Here is a 15919-nt window from a genome sequence, read left to right as displayed (position 1 = left end):
AAAAAAATTGCATAAAATTTTGTGATAACACATTAATTAGATAAAATTGCAACAGCTTAATAAGTTGAGTTTATCAGAGGTAACTTTCAAATACTTTTTGAGCGTACTTATAATATTCTAATCACTATTTGTTAATATCTTACGTAATTCATGTGTTATCGCGCAACATGATGCGAATTTTTACCCACATTTGACTACTGGCAATCGCATAGCGTTTCCAACACAGCGGGCTGATTTTAAGGGCCTTAGGTGGAATCTTCTTGTTGGCCTCGTAAATAAGATGTAGCAACACCGTTTCTTGAAATGATCATTGGCGTTAGCCATCCACCATCCAGCCATGTTTATTTGATATCTGCTAACTTCATATTGAGAAATGTGAATGCTTCTCATCGGTGAGCTCTTTTACTGGTGGCATTTACTAATGATTAATCATCAACCCTATTTTTTTTAATGACTGCGAACACCTGGCATTCGTGCGGGTCCACTAACGTCCCTGTCCCTGACTGTCTAAATCTACACTCCCGCTTATAAAATACGGCGGAGTTCGCAGCTAGATTTCCGTGTTTACGCAATTAGGTAAAAATGGAACCACCCAATTTTCTATATCTGACTTTTTGGTATCTAAATTTTTGCAGGAGAGAAAGAGGCCAACTTATGTTCATTATTCAGAATATATCAGGTTCACTGTCGAGGCTGACGTGAAAGCAAGGTAATTTTTCTCAATCTTAAATAGACGTGATTTATTTATATAATCGAATAGGATATTACTAATGCGTAGCTTTGATTTAAGCAGCCCTGAACAATTCCATGCCTTTCCCCTTAGCTGTGTTTCGCATCTTGATCAAGAAAAACGCCGTATAAGTTGATTACAGTTATTGACTTCTTTACGTTATCATTAATGATATGCTCAATAGACGATACGCTCAACAGACTTTCGGATGAACTCAATGAACTTTCGGATCGGTGCATCTCTTTACCATGTTATTACTTCTATTACATTTGAATCCGTCTACTTCACAGTAGTTTTTTGCGTAATCTAAAGGGTGGTGATTATATGTGAATTACGAAAACCTTATGCACATCGACAATATTGTATGGGATTAGCCCAATTTTATTTTGTTCGACGACAAAAGCCTGAAGTTTCACGCATAGCTAGTGTAGTATGATTTATTCATGCTTTTAAGGCTGTTTGGTGTATTTTGGTACGCCAATCACACGATAGTTAAAATATTTCACCTCTGATTCCAAGACTAAATATGTGAATCCATTTGTAAGACCCGTAACCGCGTACTCCTACCCTGTATTCTGAAAACTAAAAGCTATACACTATGTGAAGAAAGGGGACGTCGTTAATTCGACTGCTCGATCCATATCGGTAAGTACCTTAGCTACTGCCACACGACTTAACGTGGACCAATAGTACCGATAGTTAGTGAAATCGCATTACCACGTCAAAGGCTGCGATGGAAGGATGCATTCATACGGAGAAACACGTAAATGTTTAGGCTACTTCCAAACACGACGAAGCTAATGCGTTGTGAAGTGTACTCATTCTGTGAAAAGCGCTGGTACAATCCCTTGTTGTCTCTGCTAAAGTTGTTTCGTTGCTATCAAAGGTCGACGTATTGGGCACGGACAAATAATAGAATCGTATTTAGTTCGGAGCATCGGCGAGCTGTTGGAGAGGCTAGGGCCATTCCGCTCTTCCGCTGACTAAAGCTTCTCCGTCCGATACAGTTTTAGTTAAAAATTGCTTTAGGCGGGTAACCCCTATTTACGAACGAAACGTATCTAAGCCGCCATCACGTGCCATGAAGTTTACCGAAATATTAATTGCTATGTTAAACATAGCTAGATAAGTGCTTTATCTGACGGACAGAATTTATAAGTGTAGATCGGATCCGAGGGATTTGGCTGATAGGGCGCCTGCTCTGAATTATGTGGCGCAATGCTTTATGTATTTATTTTTAGGTAAATGTTAAGTATACTATTTCCGTATTTCTCGGAAACTATCTGGCTGTACTAGTGTAGTAATCATAGTTTAAGTAAATCATATTCATTTGAATTCTACAATCTTGATTATGATGTGTGCCAAGCCGCCGCCGCCGCCGCCGCCGCTGTCGCTGCTACAGACGAAATATTCATCAACAAAAATCGGCAGAGAACGCCATTTTCCTATGGACCGGAAACAGGTAATTATTCGCACCGAAATATCTCACAGAAACATGTACTTCCGAAGTACGAAGCATACGATAGTATTGTCTTGTATCATAGACATATTATGCTTCGCAGGAATTTCTTGCACCGTCTTTTGGAAAGGCTTATAAAGACTGCGTTGGTGCTTGTTTGCTTGGAATAGTCCACATCGAGGACGTCATTGGTGCAGTAGCTAAAGATATAAAGAGTATCCTAACACTTCAGTTTCTCGCAGATCGCAAGAGCGGGGCCTGCTGTGTGATATCAGCTGACGTGTTCTGCATTAAAGCCGGCATTCTCTGTTGAACACCTATGAACAAGGTCAAGATCTCAAGGATGCAGACCACATAAAGATTGAATACTAATTTTGAACCGATATTTTTTGAGGAGATGCACTCATTTAAGTAAAGGTCTACGAAGGTTCTGCATATGTGCAAACCAGGCCAATTACGAGCGAACGATTTATAAGAGCAGAAACCTCATGGTGCGGATTCTGGGTACTACGTGTCTTCCAATTTTCTTTATCTGTTAGTGGTTCTTGTCACAGACGGATGTTTTCAAATAAGATTTTGTAGACAAAACTGGATTCGTGTATTGTTTGAATAGTACAATTTTTATAATATATATAATATAATTTTATACCGATTTATATAAAAATTTTCCCGAAGCGGAGGAATCCTGAGACAGTCACTTGAGCTAAGTAAAAACTTGAAGTTACCATATAATTTCAAGCTCTGCGATTCGTAATATAGCCTTGATATATTTTGAGTATTTGGTAAACTGTCATTTGTTTTAGTCTGAAACAAGTAACAGTTTAAATAAATAAAACATATCATTACATTTGAATATGCAAAAATGTGCCCAGCGGCAATATAACCTGATCGTATCATCTGGATAATAAACTGTCTGTCGCTAGCTTAGATATTAAGAGCATTCGTCACGCATTGATACTGAGGGCATTATTTGGGACATGGCGATAAGCTTTACGAACAGTTTTAAAACTTCTCTTGCGAAATAAATTGACTCAACACGACGATGATGATGATCTTTACGGTACAGTTATTTAAATACAAGCCATTTATAACTGCTGCCTACTGTCATCTTAAATAGAAGATTACCCTACCTTGGTCCTTTTGACCCACTCTAGTGAATGGTTTTGGTACAGAAGCATTTCCTTTTAACATTTTTCAACATATAATTGAGGATGAAATCATAATCCTCGAGACCGTTTCCGAAGATCCATATCCACCACTGCGAAAAAAATTTGTGGCAAATTTGACTGACGAAAAGGGATAGTCCGAGTCAGGTGTTCCCACTGTCACTCAACTAATACCCCACCAAATTCAAAACCTTTATAGCGGACGCTTATCGTATTTTATTTACATACAGTAGAGATGCACATAAAGTTTGCCCTTATAGGCATCGCTGTAAACACACCGTCCATTATGTAAGGTCGATAATGGATCAAACTTCCGCTTGGTACACTTCCTGAAAGCTGCGCCTATATCACGATTAAACGGTTCAGCCTAACTACGAAGTTTTATTGTAAGCATGAAAGCACAAGGTATCGCGTTTTTCATTGCGTAACGAATGTTTGGCGGTTGAACTCGACAATAACTTTCGGGATACGAATATCGTATATCAAAATGATTAATCTATAAAATATAGCCATCATAACCGAATAATAATTGATACAGTCTTATATTTTAATATCGGGCTAATGTATATTTTATAATATATTATATATAAAATAATATATTTTAATATATACATATTAAAAAATTTAATATGCTGTAGTTGTATACACCATTGTTGACCTTTAAAGTATTTTATTATTTTGTTTCGTAAGAGACTTCGTAAGTTCCGCATAAAAATCATAACTCGTATCAACCGTTTGTATTTCGTTTTAAACACATACTCAATACCGGCTGTAGCTCTTTTGACCGTCAAATAAAGTTGGTCCGCTTCGCGCGGAGGTTGTGTTCTGCTGTTGTAGCTATAGCTGTTGTACTGCGAACCTCTCCCGTTGCTGGGGAAGCATAAATAATATAAACAATTATTTATAAAGCTTCTGAAGTTTTATAAATAATGCAATAATAGTATTGTAAAAAAATATTTAACTCTTCATATTAGGCAGATGGTGTAAACTTCCCATTAGCAGGTACAGCATCCAGTTTTAGAGAGAATTAACTAGAAACTTTCACATGAAATGTTACAACGACTAGCTGGTCCTAATTTCCGGCAAGGCCGCTGCGTTTACGCACAATGCATTGTCTCTTGTAGTTATCACCATTAGTTAGCGAAAACTGCCTATAGTCAACCAGTAGACGAGTATACCGCTATTGGGTCAACAGGCAAGTCCGCCCCCATTTTGACAAACCAGGCCATCCCGCCAATTTTTTTCTTACTGTCGAATACCATAATCTCGACGCAGAGATTATGATAAATAGCGATCCACAATGCTGTTTGTCGATTGTGCGGGCAAGTAAAACGAATGCCTCACATACGTCTGCATTGCATGCCCAATATCCAAGCAGACCATTTGTTCATATGGCTGTCTTCGCCTTTGAATGGGTTAACCTAGGACATAAGTTGGTAAAAATAGGTGCTGATTCAGAGAGCATTTTTCTTTTTTATGGCATATCGGCTAATTTTGGCGCTAGCAGGGCGGTTATTTATTGAGGGTCCTGACCTGCTGGCCAATTGGCGAAAGAAACTTCATCACAGAGTAAAAACACACTGTACGATTATGCTTCGCGAATTTAGAGCCCTTACCGCAAAAAGTGACATAAACATCAAATGCTCGATAATCGGTCATTTGATGCTCGTCCTTATCAAATACGCTCAGTTTTGTTTTGGCAGCGTCGACCTTGTTGAAGGCTGGTTAAAACTTGTCTTTTTTCAACTTTTCTACTGATTAAGTAAATTTATTTTGAGCCGGGCAATTCACGTTAGTTCAGAACTAGCATACCCGTGAAATCACAATTTTATGTGTAATAATACGTAAGGTGTAAGCCTTTAATTTATATTATTATATATCGATTTTCGGTACCCGAATGAGAACGTGCCATTTACGTCTTCAGCTTTTACTATCATTATTTAGCTTTAGCTGGCTTTGCTGTAAACAATATAAAAACGGCTTCTTAACTCTGAATGCTCGAAAGCTTATACCTTTTCTAATATTAGCTGTTTGAGATGTTTTCTGAAAGTTAATGAAGATTGATGTTTGTTACAATCTTTCATTCGAACCAGACTCAGTTTCTTCAGCAATTATCTTCTCGGTTTATCCATTTTTTGTAAAGCTATGGTGGAATTCTGCACGATTTTGCACATTCTTTAGTTACAGTCAACTTCGATTGGTGAGAATAAGCTAATCAAGGTTAAGCCTCACTTCTCTATAAAGAAAAAAGGTGTCTGCAGCGACCATTATCAAATTGAGGTTACGAGGCGAAGTTTACATGAAATAATTAACAACTCAAAGATACGACCAGTTTTACTTTTGCTTGATGTTACGTTCACGGCTTCACTGAAAATTGTACCAGATTTTAAAGTTTTTTCTTGCATATATAAAAAAAAATACGGGTTTTTAACTAATAGAACGTATTCCAGGAAAACTTTATGTTCAGTAAGCTTTTTTGTCCGTGTTAACAAAGACGCCCTTTATGGATAGTGGTTAGTTATGATTGACATTCGTTTCTCGAGCCAAATCGTTCAAGGGCCTTTGTAGAAAATATTCATCCGTGTTTTTTGCACGCCTTCTCAGTAGATACAGACAGTCAGAATAACCTTTGTACTTAATCACGTTCAGTAAATAGAAATCTGGCGAATTCAAACGTACATTACTGCTAGGTGGCCTTAGATCTTTATTTTTGGTCATGAAATACAAGCTAAGAAATAAATTAAAGAATACAGCATTATTAAGAGCAGAGCAGTGTAACTGGTAATATCGGTAACAGCCAACCCACTTCTTGATCGTAGTGGAACCAGCTCGTTCATAGAAATTCTATTAATACGATATTAGCGAAAATCGATAAAGCACTAATACCTGTCTATCAGGGCCGCATCGGACCTTATGTGGACGACGGCCCAATTTTATCGGGTTGATTGCAGTCAAATTTACAAAAGGGAGAGGTAGTAGCAGTGATTAAAACGACCACTTCGTACTCACTAATAAGTCAATTTTACATTACGCTAGTGTGAAGCTATTCGGATTGCATTGGAGTTCTATAGGTTCGTATGAAGTAAGGCCTGTAATTTTCACCTGCAAAGCAATTATCACATTATTACAGGTATCTGTATGCATGAGTGGTAAGGAATTAGCGAGAGTAGAGGGCGCTTCATTTCTGAAAAGAATCGTACAGAGTATCCGAACGGTTATCTTTCGATAGCAAATTGCAGGATGTTGATATGAGCGATAAAACTGCAACAAGAAGAGGCACTTCTCACGCCAAAGCAAGGCCTGATTTATATTATGGGTTCAGACTAATATATTAATTACCTGGAGAAATGTGCTAACCATCATTCGAGTGCATTTTATTTCATTTTCAAAATGCAAACGTATTTCTGGAGACGTACGCTAAGCAAACATAGATTGTTGTGACAACAGTACATAAGAATGGTCTGATATAGGGTTACAGCACGCCACAAAGTTATAATATGGCAAAAAGAATTTCTCCTGCAATCACAACTCTTAAAACGGAAATATTGTTTTCACAATAAAACAATACTTAAACTGCTGTACTTCCTTAACTTACCGACAAAGTTTTTTGAATACCGATTTTTTGGAATAGTTTTTAAATTTAAAAACGATAATTAGGATAACGTTGTTTTTTTTTCGAGTTTAAACAGACAGCGCTCAACTGATTGAAACGGAATCAAATAATTGAAGCCCGGAAGGCCATACTGAAGCAGGATATTGGCTAAAAAGCGTGGCATTATTTCACTTGAAACTGATACGTTACGTGTCGATAATATATTGGCAATAATTTTTAAACTGCTAGCAAACAATGTGACATAGTTCGTGGCACCGCCTCTTGCACCGATGGCTGCCACCACTCTTAATCGAGACGGAACTTGTTGCTACATATTAGAGACTTAGCAGTCACGGAGACCATTTGTTTTTTCCTGTCCTTCTTGTGCCCGTCATTTGTCGACTTCCCAGGTGTTCTCCGCAGTATTGAAATCTTAGCAGGCCAGCAGCTATCCATAGTACATGAAATTCATTGTCAGTGGGTAGCCTGGACATATTCTCTCCGAGCTCCGTGACAAGGCGGACCATCGTGCAAGAAAGCGCGTAACCTCCGTACCTGAAACAGTATGTCGCTCTTAATAATTCAGCATGGTACAGCTGCTTTAGTATTCCCTGTGCAAAACGTATTACCGTAGTGCCTCTGCCAGAAATCATCAGTTTTTGGTGGTTGCTTTGAGTTTCGCCACAACACAATAGGGTAAGTAGATAAAGCCACTTCCATAAACCACACCTCGTGAAATACTTTGCTTTCATGTTACGCGACTGGCATTGAGGATTGAAACTGTTTTATGTCGACCTGATTAAACACCTAATTGTCCACACTGACTTTTTTCAATCTCTGAGCCCCTGAAGAATCAACGTAATACGTTAGAACGCGCCATTAATATGCTTATTTCCAGGACAAAAAAAGCACAGCCTATATTATAAAGTATTCTGGGCCGAGCAGCTTTAACAAGCTTCCTCGTTTTTGAGTTAAACAATAATAAGGTTCAATAATATATATAATCAATAAAATATATAATAAGCTGTGAAATGTTCACTGTTTACCATAGCTAATAAAGCGATGACGTTAATTTTCCAGCGATGCTTGTTTGGTCACGATTTCGGAAATGTAAGGGCCGATATCGACTAAAAATGTTTTCTCTGAATATTCTCTATTTAGCAGGTTTTAAATGAAAAGGTCGCTAAAGAACATTATGTAGGTATTTTTTAACCGCAAAAAAAATTGTATTTTTCGGGACATTGAAAAATAATCAGATTTCAATGTGAAAATATACTCTTAGCTTAGTGGGGACATATCTTTATATACGCGATAAGGCAGATGTCGGCCATACCGCTTGCTAAAAATGTGTAGTCTAACTAACTACCATAACCCTCACTTGTTTCGTTGAAGTTCGCGTCGATTGATTGCGCACTAGCTGAACACTGTTGTTGCGTAGGTCTCTCAGAGAGACAAATAGAATAAAGGCTCTACGCAAACCCGTTTTATAATCAAATCGTTGCAGTGAATCGTATTAGCATGGTTGTGAACTTTTGCCGGTCATACCTGCGGTAGCAGTAAATCTTTGAGTTTGACGCTTTAAGCAAAAATCGCTATTGCAACAAGCAAAGATTTCTTTAGATGTACTCAAAGTTCGGACGAACAGTAATCTAAAAGCATCAGCTTTACTAAGGTTTTAACCATACATCGGTTGAGCTGCGAAACGAACAACAAGATAGCTTTAGTCAATTAAAAGACTGTCAAAAGATAAAAAAAACAGCTCTGGATTAAGGTAATCACACATCATCCTAATAACTTAAGTGGTATAAGGGTGCATAGTATCACTCGCTTGTCACTTGGCATACAAAAATACATTGTATGAGCCCAAAAGTTCTTTCTAAGTACAGGTTATAGTAAGTTCGAGGTAAATGTGGACTCACCAGGCAGCTGCGGGCTACGGCTGTCACAGCTTCCGCAACAAATAGAAATATTTAGAGCACAGTATATGGCCATCAGTTTTTCCGTTATTGAAAAATTTTAGTCCCCTTTGATTGCACGTCAGACTTAATTTTATATCGAGATTTAATATTCTTTTTTCTCGTATGTACTTCTCTATGCTAAATGCCGAAATACCCGATACGAGGACATCAGGGCAATATTATAGTAACATTATAGGACGCTAGATCCAGAAGTGTTTTGCAGCTCAGAGACATGCCTTCTTTGGCGCAGCTTTCCTAATTAATTTAGGCGCTTTATGATGAGTTAGGCGCAACTTTATAATATGAACACTGCTATGAAGATATCAGTCGTCAGCTACATTAACTAGTCCTTTACTTAACTACGATCAAATTGAACTCCTTGAGGCGGGCGTTTCGAAAATATGTTCTTAAACTCGTGATATAGTTTAACCTTATTGCTCTCGGCCGCGCAGGATACTCTGTGCATACGTTATCAAACTTAGGCAACTTCACAATAAATTGGCGTGGTGCTGAAAAAAATTCCGTTCTCAATAATAATAATGTTCTGCAAGTACGAATAATGGTTAAAAATTAGAAACAACTTGGTGCATCTGCATATTTGTTAAGTTGTTATCTTACAAAAATCATACAAACAACGTTGTATATATATATATACCATTTATGGTCTAAGCAAACAATGATAAAAACCTATGCGATATAGAAAATTTACTGTGGCCGTGTTTGAGGTCCCCTGCCATACCTCATACATTAGAAGCAATGCTACCGTCAATCGAAAAGTTTGTTTGTTTCATCTATGTTAGAATACGAAAAATCTCTTAAACATGACCTAGTCAACGCTATGTCTTCGAAACGCGAGTCATCTATCATTTGCAAACATCTATTAAATTATCCGTTATCCACGTGACTACTCTTTCGTACGTATACGAACGGATCAGCTATGGTTTGTTCTTGAAGACGAGGGTCCTTCTCGATGTTGAATAATCAGTATTTTGTTCTTTTTCGGTTCGATTGATTTGTTAGGTACAGTAAACATTAGTCTTTTTTTATCTATTCGATTTTTTCACCTTTGTTCAAAAGCTAAATAGTTCAGAGTTTGGAAGACATGACACGAGTCTTCGTAGCAACGTCTCTGGTTTTATTTCAACTGTAGACGCTCAGGACTTCCAGCAATAAAATTACCTCTATTGTTGCATCGATGCTCCGTTAACTTTGCCCCGTAATTCAACCAATCCTCGATTTAAAGTGCAGTACCCAATAAAGTAGCTAATAAATTTAGAGGCGAATGTTAACAATCAATCAACACCCGAGCGTTTGTATATTTCAATGGTTGGCCATTTTGTTTGCGATAAATACACTTGACAACCGGTAATATGACGCATGTATTAAGCGTTTCTTTAGAATCTCGCAAATAAGAGAACGAAGCTCTTGCTTCCATATTCTCTGTATGTTTAGATGAACTCGTACGCAGCGCTAAATAAAGAAGAAGCCATTGACGGGTAGAACTGAAGAGAGCAAACAGCTATGGTAAACGAGGTGATGACTCCTGATAGATCAGAGCTCAGTATTCCATTGTACGTGCCAACGTGTATTCAATCCATTGTGTGTAGTGTTTTTATTACAAAGGGGTACGTAAAATTGATTGAGGATACAAATTGAAGGATTACAGTGAAAACAAAATACGTGTTGCTGAAGAAAAGCATTGAATTTTCGTGACCACGAAAACTCTACAGGTTCCTTCCGTGGGATAATTGTATCATTTACATAGTACAGTAAAGCGGCTCATTTTTTGTGAAGTGAAACCGAGTGAATTACCTAAATGCTGAAGTTGTCGTCATCAAGGTATAAAGACTCGACGTCGACGGCGTATCAGAGGGACTACTCCTCGACGTACGTTGACTTCAAGGATTTCTCCGGTGAAATAGATATCGTACAAGTTAAACACGACCCACTGTACGCCACGATAAAAAAGAAAACAGGTTTGCTTTTTGTCTAGTTGACAGAAAGTAGAATTTACACTGTAACACGTATATGTACTACCATAGAAAATGGCAGCTCTTTAGTATTTATTTATATAACTATATATTTATAAATATAGAGGTATTTATTTATCTTATTGATTGTTAAATAATCTTCAGTTTGCTTCGCCCTAATATAATTCTTCTCTTCAAGCCTACACTTCGGTTTAAGCAGTCTTACAAGTTCATTATCCAGACGTCTAGAAAACTATGGTCAATTGTATAAACAAATTTCGCCTTTGCCTTAAAACGAATGCCTTAAAATAACTCAGGTTTAGCAGACGCCGTCTATGAAAACCGATTTGTTATTAAGATGATACGCTTACTGAGTTTGCTTCGTCAAACATTTAAAATTTTTCTTTATTTATTCTATAGTTCGATTTGTTTTTAAAGAGACTGCGTTTTCGAAAAACAGTTACCAGGGTGTTCCGCGTATCCTTGCGCCGTTCGTGATGAACGAACTAAAGCACAAACCTCGTATCATTCAAAAACACGAGCTGATGTACTGTGACGACGCCGCATTACATTCTGAAAATGGTTCAACCTATTCTCCATGGTCAGACGTTGTGAGGTCAAGAGGAATAATGAATCTACCCATCACAAGTATATAAATGCATAATAAACGTACGTGCTCGATTTTGACCGTATCGGTAGGGGCCTGTGTTTCCTTCGTTCATAGGGTCGCATTTATCCATACACGTATAGACAATAATATCCAAATCGCGCATAGCGAGCAAAATAGCGTGCTAGCTCTCGTAGAATACAATCTTACTATCGTAATGCTGCTCAACCTCTGGAAATGCATTAGGATAATTCAAACCTAAAGGAAGGGTTGGGTCCAAAAAAAACTTGGTTGCAACATTAAAGACTGAGAAGACCACTGAACCATCAGACATCAGTGATGACCGTTCGTCGATGGTTACTACATTAGGGTTCGCAGGTGGTTGACGCTACTGAACAGATTGTTACGCATAAAAGTAGCGCGACCCCTTCCCCCTCGAAAAAGTATTCGTAGAACTGTGGTTTTCGTTTAGTATCAATTGGTCCTCAAGGAAAATAGTTTCTATCCGACAGCATTTAATTATTCTAGATTCTTTATAAGTAACTGATTTTTTTTTATATATAAATAACGTTTTGATTGATTGTTCCTTGAAACGATTTCTCTTAAAATGAGTGCAGGCTTAAATTTTCACTACAAGTTGATCTTAAGTTTCGATAAAAAATTGCACAAGACGTATTTTGTGCGTGCAAAAGAGCAATATTACGTAATACTAACAGAATTTTTTATTGCTGTCAATGTCTGTCCGTTTTCCTTCGTGCAGGGCCGATTGATGAGGACACCAGTGGCGACGTGGTAGCCTCAAAGTTAACATGAAAAAATCTACCTGTTCACAGGACGGTCAAAAACACAGGTTCACAAACAAATGACAGTTTTTTCAATCCAACACAATCCGTTAGGCTGCAGCACGCCGCCGACGACGAGGTAGTCGCGTTATGTAAATGCAAGAAAGCAGAAAAGTTGAATTTAATATGCTTGTGCGTTTCCAGTGAGTATGACACTGCTAATAATTACGTCTAATATATACAAGTACACGTGTCGCGCATACGTTTATAAGATTTTGACTAGAAACGAGTAAATACGTTTTTTAACGTGCACCTTAAGCACTGGTCTAACGGATCTTCAAAATCGTCAGCGACAGCTCATATTAATAATCGTCAAAAAGCATTTTGATCTGCGACTACTGGAATGTGCAGGAAAAACAATTCCTAAGATTACATATGAGAAAAAAACAGTTGTTGCTCTAAAAAGAGTGATTTCAGATATGTAAGTTAAGCCACCGAGATCTGCTAAGTGATTTGGAAATTATTAAACGCTCAGGGTCCACGTAATAAATAAACTAAATTCATGTTTGTTGGTAAGGGCAAGAAGTCTATTCTTGAAACATGAACTAATAAATGTAAGCTGACTTAACTCCAAGTCTAAGTTCCCTTAAACAGCCTATCTAATGCGCTTTTTAATAGACAAATCTTTAATTACTGATATAATGACTCATTGAATAAGTAATTTTGTATGAAGAGTGATCATCTTAGAGTTTCATTTCCTTTATCGGAGCCTCATATATCATTAGATTCATATTAATAGGGAATGGGATAAAACAAGGTCTACGACTGAAGCAGATGTTCAAATCTAAATGTCAACAGTTATTCTAAAAAGCACGCGAAGTATATTTTTAGTATTATTATTAATTGTTGTTTTATCGGTATTACTGATTATTGAGAAATAATTTCTATTGAGTGTATTTATGCTGTGACGGCTACGGCCTCGTACCAGAGTTTTTCAACGTCAATTCTCCAAGTGGGGACTTTCACAATTTGTTCACTGTTGTAGTTGACTCTCAATGTTCGTGCGTTCATTGACGTGTAGTTCCTTAGCGATCTTGAGAGAGAGAGAGAGAGAGAGAGAGATCTAGTTGACGATTATCGGCCATAGTCTTCATTTCATCGATGGGTCTGTACCGCAATCAATAGCTTGGTCCTTCACGGCACTTCCAGGTAAAGATTACATTGAAATCATGAAATTGCACATACGTAACTGAGTGTCGTATATCTGAATCACCTGTCAAGCAGTCACAAATTGGGAAACGCTTGTAGGTTACAGCATAGTTAGTCAGATCAGACCATCTGTTGAGAGAAGAACAAACTGTCGTGCAGCATATAGACAAGACAGCGTCCCAAAACTTTGCAGACACGCTTAGTCGGTCATGCCTTTGTCGGGCTTCTTATAGAGACAAGGCTACTAATACTGTGACTCCTGCTATGACCATATGTAAAAACCGTGTCTATTATCTATGTTTGAGGAAATAAATGAAAGTATGTATAAGGCATACTAACGGGCTCGTAAGAGCCCAGTTGATTTGGTACGGACTTTTTACAGGCGGGTCGTGTACAAGCATTTATGAGATAGTAAATCCGTATAAGTAACAAATAGGTTTAATGACTCACTTGAAAATTGAAGACGAAGACACAGCGCTAACATGTTCCTACATGGCGAACTTTAGCCATGAAAAACAATAGAAATTGATAAGAGATAATCGAACAGGCTGATAAAACCAGCAGGGGTTTAGGAGAAAGCTCAAATTAGGATTTACGCCCATTGCTGCCATCAGCTACTAGTGAAAGGTAGTTGCAAATTTCAAGGTATGCATTTTTATTATTGCAGAAGTATATACCGAAAGAAGACGCACGCTAGTGAGACAGTGGCGGAACCACTACGCCTATGACTATTTTGATAATCGGATAGAGACAGTTGTTATAAAGTACTATACTTTGCCGGGTTGTTCTATCATTATTATTACCATCACTACTATTATTCAATAAATATCAGGAAGCGGTATGAATAAGATAGGTTGTAAGTCAGCGATGAACTGTCAAAGATTGCCCAATGCAACGGTTGGAAAAAGGGCAGTCTTGTAGTGTGTATATGCTTGATACCCCATAGATTTCTACACAATACATACATGTTTATGTTGTCTGTATTTGATTAGTTTCAATTTGTCGTATTGGCCATACGTACGAAGTTTGTTTTTCTTTTCACAGTTGTTAATTAATTAGTTAATTATTGAAAAGTTAAAACATGGATTTAACGTGTGTTACTCGCGGTGGCCAACGCCATTGCCATGTTCCTTTTAGGCGTGCTGCTGATTATTATGAGTGTTGCGACAACGATGCTGATTAGTCAGTTTCCAAAGTACGCTTTCCAGTTGTCCTTAATCTGCACTTATGGACTCATCGTCACGACCTACTGTACCTTTTTAACGGTTTTAATCTTCCAATTCTGCCTAAGAGACGTATGTATCTACGGCCTTATCTCTATATGTCCGCTTGTCAAGCGTCTCTCGGCGTCATTAACATACTCAATATGCTTTTTAACTGTTGGGAACACCAACCTCTTTCCTAGCAACAATAGCACACATAAGTATGAATGATTCGTGTCCTATCTTTATTGGTCTTGTAATCGCATCGTTCGTTTCACTGATTCTACGTGGTCTTTAATTCAATCGCTTCGCCCGTTCCCATGGGTTATGTTTCTCTATACGCTTCTCGGCTATATGTGCCTCCTTTTGCTTCGTCCTTCGTCTATTGATCGATCCTGTATCACTCAGTTACTTCTACTGCGGTCTCCATTGACCCGTATGTTTGATTGTTTGTTTGTGTAATTAAATAATATTGACAACTTGGCTTACTTTCTGCTCACAAACACTGACTTAAGAGCAATATGTAGGTACGCACTTTCGATTTAAGCTTGGGCCACTCGGTTCGCAGATGAACAAGGATGCGCCGAAGTCTTCCCGCGGGAGCACAAATCGCGGTGCCACTACGCCGATCTTGGTGGATGCCTACCCCTGCGACGGAGTCGAGGGAGTAACGTCAACAACGGCACACAGTTCAAACAACAACGTACAAACAGCAGCAAAGCTTTAGCCTTCGCAAATGAACTCTTCAGCAAGCAACAATCAAGATATAAGTGTCCAAAATGGATATATGGAAATATACGGCTATGTTTAATAATTAATAAACATTGCCACATTGAATAGAAAGCGTGTAAACACTTTCTTTTATACGTAGATATAGAGCGAATAAATTATATATGTATATATAATCTAGAATATATCTTGTATTTACGGAAGTGATTAGAGTTTAATATTTTACTAGACGTTCAACACTCGGCCGCACACTCTGCATATCTATCCAACAGGCGTTCTCAGCTAATTTTTAAGAGTGATTTTTGTACACCCAGAGCGGCTCTACTTACCGGCTGCTAAGACGACACCCATTAGCGCGTACCTTCAACCAGTGCGATCCAATTGCGAACTCCGTTCGGATGGGAGCAAAACAGACGGGCTTTAAGCCTCGCGGGTGTGAACATCATGTTACCATTTGCCCATATGCCGGAGACAACTTAGAAACGCTTGGATACGCTCTGTACAGTTTTTCATTT

The 15919-nt window shown here is 38.1% G+C and overlaps 1 protein-coding gene across 25 annotated transcripts; it reads left to right on the top strand.

Moving 5' to 3' along the window:
* The first annotated feature begins 270 nt into the window (after positions 1–270).
* On the top strand, positions 271–15518 carry LOC111242796 (uncharacterized). Of its 25 annotated transcripts, none has more exons than XR_015324788.1 (7): positions 271–392; positions 636–709; positions 2097–2192; positions 2432–7643; positions 12243–12467; positions 14611–14768; positions 15244–15518. XR_015324788.1 is itself a non-coding variant. In XM_086984883.1 (4 exons), the coding sequence occupies exons 1-4, from the start codon at positions 1472–1474 to the stop codon at positions 15400–15402; spliced, it is 435 nt and encodes a 144-aa protein (XP_086841009.1). In that variant the 5' UTR covers positions 1439–1471; the 3' UTR covers positions 15403–15518. The 25 variants fall into 25 exon arrangements, 2 of the variants coding, with proteins under 2 accessions (XP_086841009.1, XP_086841044.1); XR_015324880.1 differs by having other exon boundaries at positions 378–392; positions 7358–7643; XR_015324818.1 differs by lacking the exons at positions 271–392; positions 636–709 and adding an exon at positions 1258–1375.
* The last annotated feature ends 401 nt before the right edge of the window (positions 15519–15919 follow it).

Source organism: Varroa destructor, unplaced genomic scaffold (assembly GCF_002443255.2).
Source record: "Varroa destructor unplaced genomic scaffold, Vdes_3.0 BEIS01000001.1, whole genome shotgun sequence".
NCBI classification, from domain to species: Eukaryota; Metazoa; Arthropoda; class Arachnida; order Mesostigmata; family Varroidae; genus Varroa; species Varroa destructor.
Note: the sequence above shows the minus strand (reverse complement) of the source record. Positions and strands in the feature narration are given on the sequence as shown.